Consider the following 8038-nt stretch of genomic DNA (forward strand, 5'->3'; position numbering starts at 1 on the left):
AGGGAAAGACAAGAGCTGGTATCTTACAGGACAGCTTAATATCAGGATTTCACTGCCTGTTACATAATTTTGTTTTATTCTATAAAAATATGATAATACTTGAAGGAGGCAAGGTTAGTACTTAAAATAGTTTTGGAAAGAACAGACATCTAAAATTGAAAATTAAAATTACTATCTGGGGAGCCAGCAGAAGGTATGGCAGTTAAGGCACTAGACTCCCTAATAGCTGACTGTACAGTTCGAGTCCCAGAGCCAATGGCTTGAAAATCATGCTGGGCAGGTGTGCATGTGTACCCAAAATCCTGAGAGAAGAACAGAGAAGGGATTGTGGTGTGGCCATTCCCCCTGAGTGGTGATTTTTCACTTTCTCTCTCTTTTTCTGTCTCTCTCCCCAGGATCATGTCTCAAAAAAGTAACATTAAACTAAATTTATTAATTAATATTCAGAAAATACTAGAATTCATAAAGATAAATATAAAGCCAAAGAAGTCAAATTTATAATTTCTGTGTTTATTGAACTTAACATGGATGGCCATGATTGAGAACTTATAGAAAGTTGGAGGGAAATTTTAAGGGTTTTTTAAATATAATAGAGTACAGTAGAGAGGCAGAGAGTTAAGTGTGGTTGAGAGGGCCTCTACAGGTGGTGATCCTCCCGTCCCTGCCTCTCCGTTAGCTAGGACAATAGGTATACACCATGCACCTGGCCTGTTTAAATTGATTGAGAACCAAACCTAGCCCCCCCCCTCCCCGCAATGTGGCCTCAGCCATTGTTCAATGATGTCCAAACACCTGTACCATGGGAGCAGGATCAAAGACATACTTTTTAATTACCTATTTCATGTGTTGTTTTTAATCCAAAATCATTTTATTTCCTTACCTATTTTTTAATACTGATACTTAGATTTGAACTAACAATAATAACAAAAATCTCCTAACTAGAAGACTGTTTTCATTTTAAAAAATGAATTTTTGTGGCCAGCAGATGGCATAGTGGTTACATCACTGGACTCCTACATAGTCAACTCTGGTTCGAGTCCCAGACCGAGCGGCCTAAAATTTACACTGGGAATGTATACATGTGTGCCAAAAAGCCTGAGAGGATAATGGAGGACAAGGGATTGTGATGTGGCCATCCCCCCATCTCTCTGTCTCTCTCTGTCTCTCTGGTGAGCACATGCACCCTATAGCAAAAATTATTCTTTAAAAAATATGAATTTTCAATGAGGCTTTTTAATAGAACAATTTTCTGGGGTCCATGATCATTTAAAAAAGATAAATGGGCACACAAGAGGATAATTAACAGTGTCAAGGTCTTGAAATATTAACTGCATGTTGCATGCATTTAATAAAGACAGAGCTTGAGAAGCCTCAGATTTTGTCAGAATTTTACTTGATTGTGACCAATATGGCAGATCTTCATATTTTTCCTTCAAAATATTGGCTATGTACCATAACTTATTTTTCAGAAAAAAAAAAAAAAGGCCCCTCCTCACAGGCTTTCTGATTTTCCCTAGAGTTATTTCCTGAGATGGTTAACCTTGCAATATACTGTGAAAAGGACAGACTTAAAAGGAGTCACAATATGATCCTCCTCCTGTCAAAAACAGGAGTTAGACTAAACACATACAGAGGATAAAAATCATGGTTAGAACACCAAAACAACCCTACAAAGTAGAAGATGTTTAAACTGCATTTTATAGATGAGGAAACCAAGAGTTGTAAATTGACCATTATCATACACTCAATGTTATGCAACTAGTAAGTGGCAAAACTAATATTCGAACTCAGGTCTGGCTAAGTCCAGGAACTGGCCTTTTAACTACTATCTATTATTTTTGCTTTAATTTGCCACATACAAAAAAACCAAGGACATTCATTCACTCATTTGTTGGGTTAATTTCCCCCCTTGCTATCAAGAGAAATCTCATATTTTAAGCATTGTTTTTCAAAATATGATGTAAAATGAGTAACATATTCCAAGACAAAGTTGGGCAGATATGTGGATCAGCATTCAGCTAAACAATTGTCGTGGACCATGACGCCATATGTAATGTGGTCCTTACCCACTACAGCATCATTACACACCACTCTGTACCACTCTTCACCCTCCCCTTGGTCTCCACACTTTTGCGACCATGAACATCTGTCATTTCCTTGAACATGCCCAGCTCTTTTATCAAAGCTCTTGCTCTTGTTCTTTTGACCAAACCTTCTTCCCTGATCTTGGCTTGCCTAGCACTTCTCAGTCTCTGGTCTTACTTCTAATTACCACCTCCTCAGGGAGGCCTTCCGAAATGACCTCTCTATCTGGAGCAGGTTCCCTTCAGTTGCTCTCTATTACACTATCCTGTTATTTCTTGTAGAGCACATCACACATTCTGAAATTACCTCATTAAGAAAGTATGCTCAGAAAGAGCAGGGAATTTATTTTCCTTCTTTCCTTGATTTTTCCCAATGGCCAGAACACTTTCTGATGTATTTTATGCTCAGTAAATATTTGCTGAATATTTATGATAATTTATGAGTACTTGAGCAAAATATTACACAGGTAATTTGTGAACTTCAAGAAGTTTAGATACAAACAACCAACAGTAAACCCCTTTAAACCTCTGAGGAAAGAAACAAGAGAACTAAAATGATTCCTAAGAAAGAGTTTTAAGTAGGGTAGGTGAAAAAGTGAAAGACATTGAGAATATTAATTGGGAAATATAATTAAATTCCAAGATAAGAGATTGATGATTTAAAATTTTCTAGCAACATTTTTCATATTCCCCAATCTCTAAATGTTGTTTCTTAATTGTAATAGTCCAGAAGCTTTTTTTTTTTTTTTTGGTAGAATTACATATTCCTAATAACTAGGATAATAGAAGTCATTTTATTCTGGAAGCCATCTTGTTAAATTGTTTTTCTATCATGTTACAGTCACAGCCCTTGTCTGTGAATTTAGAGAACAGTTGAGTCCTCTTTCACCAGGCACATGTGCTCTTTAGCACGTAGCTGACTTTCCTTCAGCACAGAACATGATCTTCACATTAAGCCTGGCTCTATAATAGGATCATTGCCATAGAAAAACATGTGGGATAGTTTACCTTAATAATACTTGAAATGGGCCATTCATCTTCTATAACATATTCTGAAAATTAATCTTTAATCACATTTAAAGGCTGGTATTTTAAAGGTTAGCTAGCTTTATCATGCTTCTATAATGTTTAGCTGATAACCAGAATACTATTTTGGTTTTGAAACTATTAGCAGAAAGGGTACAAGAGAGCTATAATTAATATACGTCTGCAGGAAAATATAATGCCATGGTCAAAATTCAATAACAGTACCTAATGATTATAGCTATAAAGTAAGCCCTCATATAACTGCCTATATGCCAAATCCTTGAAAATAATTTCAGTTGACAGTCAATCTCAGCACCTTTGCATTTATAAATTGCATGGGTATTGAGCGTGGATATTTTAGGTTGGGTAGAAAAATCAAATTGTTTTTCTGTTTGTCATGGTTATAACGGTGACTGAATATTACTCAGGTATTACTCAGACCTGTGTGTAATAGAAAAAGAAACTTTATTTTCTCATATAAAGGAATGTTCCATTCTTGGGTGAAGATCTCTGGAAATATAAATAAATTCTTAGAAGAAAACTTGAGCCCACTCAGTGTAATTCATCTTCTTGAAAGCCAAGGTTTTTCAAACCACTTAGGTAGAATGAGAGGCCAATCCCATTGAAAGTTATGAAACTGCAAGGGAAAAAAACAATGACAGTAAAACAAATCTGAGCTAATGTTTCTCTATCATGTGTGTTTCTTTTACAATTTGGTAGATATTTTGCTAGATGATGCTGCCGATGCAACTGGACACAAAGATGGCCGCAGCGTGAAAATTATAGTTTCCATAAGCAAGGGCTATGGTCGAGCAAAGGTATTTCTTTAATGTTAAGTTCTTTATTACCAAAAGTTGAGAATTACCATGAGTCAGATGTGTTTTATATTTGAATTTTTGTTCCAGTAAGTGTCTTATCAAACACCAAGGCAAGAAGGTGTTTGTCTTGGCATCAGCTCAGTACATTATATAAGCATGAGAGGAAGAATAAAGAAATATCATCATCATACAGGCAGACATGTGTCTTAAATATATCTCATGTTCTTTCACTGAAAACAGTATTGATTGCTAGCTCCCCCCATTTCTAAAATGTAAAAAAAAGAATGACTTACATTGACATAAACATTTTGTCTAACATATTCTTTTGATATCACTTGGAGGGTATAAGTAACGTTCATGATCTGTATTAACATGTCACTAGAGCTGTCTCTGTGATCTTTGTCCATAGAAAAGACTATAAGCTAAATTAATATTCTATTCACTGCAAAAATGCATATGAGGGGGTCTTCAGAAAAAGTGTATGAAAAGGGGCAAGCAAGTGGCAAAGTGATTAAGGCACTGGATTCCCACATAGTCAACTGCAGTTTGAGTCTCAGGCCCGGCAGCTAGAAAATCCTAAGAGGAGAATGGAGGAGAAGGGCTTACAGCCTGGCCATCCCCCCTGGGGGCTGATTTTTCACTTTCTCTATATTCTCTCTTTCTGTATGTCTCTGGCAAGCTCACATCCCTACAGCAAAAAAACTCTTTAAAAATTATGAAAAATGTACAGTATGAAAAAACTATGCATGGATTTCAAAAAGTTTGGGCACCCAAATAAATTCATACTTCTATTCCATTTTCCATGAACTTTTTGGTGTTCCTTAATATTCTACTGAACTCAGGACACAAATTCCACTAATACTAAGTGTCTATCTCTTTAAGCAAGGCCATAGCAGTTCCAGCAATTATTTGAACATTTTAGAATCCAATATTGCCTTTGTATGGCAGTGCCATTCTGACCCTAGCTTGTTCTTAAAACTAAAAATATTTTTAAAGTTGAATTTTTAGTTGTATGACTAAGAATACAAATTTCTAAGTCTTTAATTTTCTCCCACACACACCAAAAAATTCTTCTGACGTTTGAAATAATTGGAGTAATTAAGTTTGAACAGTGAGCTAGCGCTTGAGAATTTTTACATTGAGCAAATGTTCTAAGAATTCCACTACCATAAACTTTCTGCTTGAGCTGTAGATTGTGCCTACTTTTCCCAAATGTATCTTTATTTCAGAGACTGTAATAGTCTCAGTGAAACCTAACTAGCTCTAATTTAAAGGCAGATGCTTATAAGGCATTGTATATGTTCATTTTTACTGGGTTATAAACACACCAAAAATCAAGTTTTACTTTCCAAAATAATTCAAATATATGTTGATTTAAAAAAAAATGCTTCTAAGACAGTAGTTGTCCTAGAATTTTTGGACTATTGTAACTAAATGTCATGGACTGAGAGCTTTAACAATAAAGGATTTTCTCACAGTTCTGGAGACTGGAAGTCCAAGATCAAAGTGCTGGCCAGTTTGGTTCCTGGTATAGACTCTCTCTTCGAGATGGTCACCTTCTCACTTTGTCCTCACAGGGCCTTACTGCAGTGTTGGTGGATGGAGAGGAAAAGAGAGGCAACTCTAAGGTCACTAATTTCATCTTAAAGGCCCCACCTTTGTGATCTTTTCTAACCCATATCTCCTCCCAAAGGCCCCACCTCAACTATTGTCATAGCAGGGAGTTAGAGCTTTGACAAGGGAAGAAACATTCTGTCCGAGTATTCAAAAAGAAAGAAAAATTTCATAACCATTCAGCTGTGAATTTCTCATTTCTTTCTGAAAAAGATTTTGGCTTCTAACTCAGATTATATAATGCTGTTCATCATTTATCCTTATAGTGCTAAATGTTACAGATAAAGAAATTGAGGCTCTAAGTCAGCTTAGTAATGCTCCTTAATTAGGTAGCACTTGTGTGTAATAGAATTCATGTCTTTTCAACACTTCACTCAACATTAGAAGGGTTGACTACCAACCCTAAAGTATCTCATTCTTGGTGATTTATACCTAGATTGTAATATAAAAACTATCTAATTATATCTACCCGTATAATAACTATTTCATGTAACCATTTCCAGTCACTATAAAAGAGGTTCCAGTTATACTATAAATCATGAATTATTTCCTTTTCTAATATATCCAGAAATCTAATATATGCATAAATTCTTCAATATCCCATCCTACAAAAAGATAGATTTAGGATTATTTGTTGTATTATAAAGTTAAATAAGTACTGCTGATTTCTCTGACAAGTTCTTTTAAATGGTACCTTTTTTTTATAAACTCAGAATGGGCCTGTTTTATAAATATGTAAGTGTCATCCTGCCATTGATATCTTATTTCATAAAGCCAAATTGGATTTTAGATTAAAATTAATAAGTGAAAAAACTGGGGTTTGACCCTATCAAAGATAAGATCACAAAATAGGAAAATGGAGTTCTAGGATTCATATGATACTGCTCTATCATTCTCACCATTTCCCTCCTACCAAGCTATTTCTCTTCAGAAATATACCCACTGCATTATAATGCAATATACTTTTTAAAGTCTCTTTTCTTTTCCTACTACTGAACAGGTCAGGAATTATTTTCTCTGGACATACAATAATCTTTCTTTTTAGTTGTTGCAATTGCTGTTACTGTGTTTATTTGTTTGGGTTGGTTATTCTGCTATGGTATAAGATCCACCATGTATACCATTTACTGTAGAACACTTAGGTTTAATAATTGTTTTATTAATCACCAACTACAGTAAGTTTTAGTATAAAATGTCATAGTAAAATAAAATACACAGTTGAATTTTATCTTACCTTATTTTGTTCTTACTTAGGATCAAAAGACTCAGGCATATTTGATAGGATCCATTGGTGTTAGTGGAAAAACTAAGTGGGATGTCTTAGATGGTGTAATTAGACGTCTCTTTAAGGTAAGTTGTACAAGATATTGTGATATTAATTTCCAAACATATTTCTTTTCAGTTTCTTTTTATAACTGAAATAATGTAAACATATCTTTTCTTCTCTTCCATTTCAAATTAAAAAAAGAAAAACCTTCCTTTCCTTGATTTGTTTGATAATAACACTTCTTGTATTATACATTTCTTAAATTCTTGGCAAGTAACTTTATGTCCCCAGGAGCTTTGTATTTGTTGTAAATCAGCTGAACCTCTGTTTTGACTTGACATTACTTTTTCATGTGTACCAATTTAGGAATATGTGTTCCGTATTGATACAACAACTAGCCTTGGTCTGAGCTCTGACTGCATTGCTAGCTACTGTATAGGAGATTTAATTAGATCCCATAACCTAGAAGTGCCTGAACTGCTGCCTTGTGGATACCTTGTTGGAGATAATAATATCATCACTGTGAATTTGAAAGGTAAAAAGACAAAATGAAAAGCACAGTTGTAATTTTTTATCAATATTTTTTTCCTCTTTTTTTTAATTTCTTTGCATTTTTATATTTAAAAATAGCAATCCACCTGGATAGTTTCAGTGTGAAATAATCCATGTTGATTTATAAAACACGAAAATATTTATAAAAATACTAAAATGAAAGACAATTAAATTCTTTGATTTATGGTACTTGGAATGCAACTTTGAAGATTTCACCAAGATTCACAAAAAGGAATGTGATTTAGGGGATTTAAAATATCTAAATTTTCTCCATTTTCACCTTATCTTACAGGAAATAAAAATATGTTGTCTATTTCAAAGTAATTTGTTCTTTGTTATATCTCTTATATACAACTGCTGGTCCCTGTTTTTTTTTTTTTTTGCTTTGGAGGATGTGATTAATTACAGGCTAATGTAAGGTCTGAAGCATTCTTGTTTCCATTATTCCTTGTCTGTGTATGTTAAAGAATCAGAATCTATCTATATAAACTGTGGGTTAATAGAGGAATTTGTCAATATTTGATTTTATGATTAAGGTAGTAATTGGCTTAGTAAAAGGAGATACTGTTGTTCCCCTTCTTAATTCCTAGCCAAACATTACAGTTTTTATTCTTTGAAAGCTTAAGTCGTTATACAACTGAACGTGCAATGAGAGAAAGAGAAGGTAATCAAGGGAA

General features: G+C 34.3%; 1 protein-coding gene across 1 annotated transcript in view; it reads left to right on the top strand.

Moving 5' to 3' along the window:
* Positions 1-8038, top strand: part of NAV3 (neuron navigator 3) — a 688714-nt gene that overhangs the window by 648907 nt on the left and 31769 nt on the right. Inside the window, 3 exon segments of the mRNA XM_014585711.2 lie at positions 3831-3928; positions 6797-6892; positions 7176-7344. Coding sequence (XP_014441197.1) covers positions 3831-3928; positions 6797-6892; positions 7176-7344 — 363 coding nt within the window.

This window comes from Tupaia chinensis, unplaced genomic scaffold (genome assembly GCF_000334495.1).
Source record: "Tupaia chinensis unplaced genomic scaffold, TupChi_1.0 Scaffold000085_1, whole genome shotgun sequence".
Taxonomy (NCBI): Eukaryota; Metazoa; Chordata; class Mammalia; order Scandentia; family Tupaiidae; genus Tupaia; species Tupaia belangeri.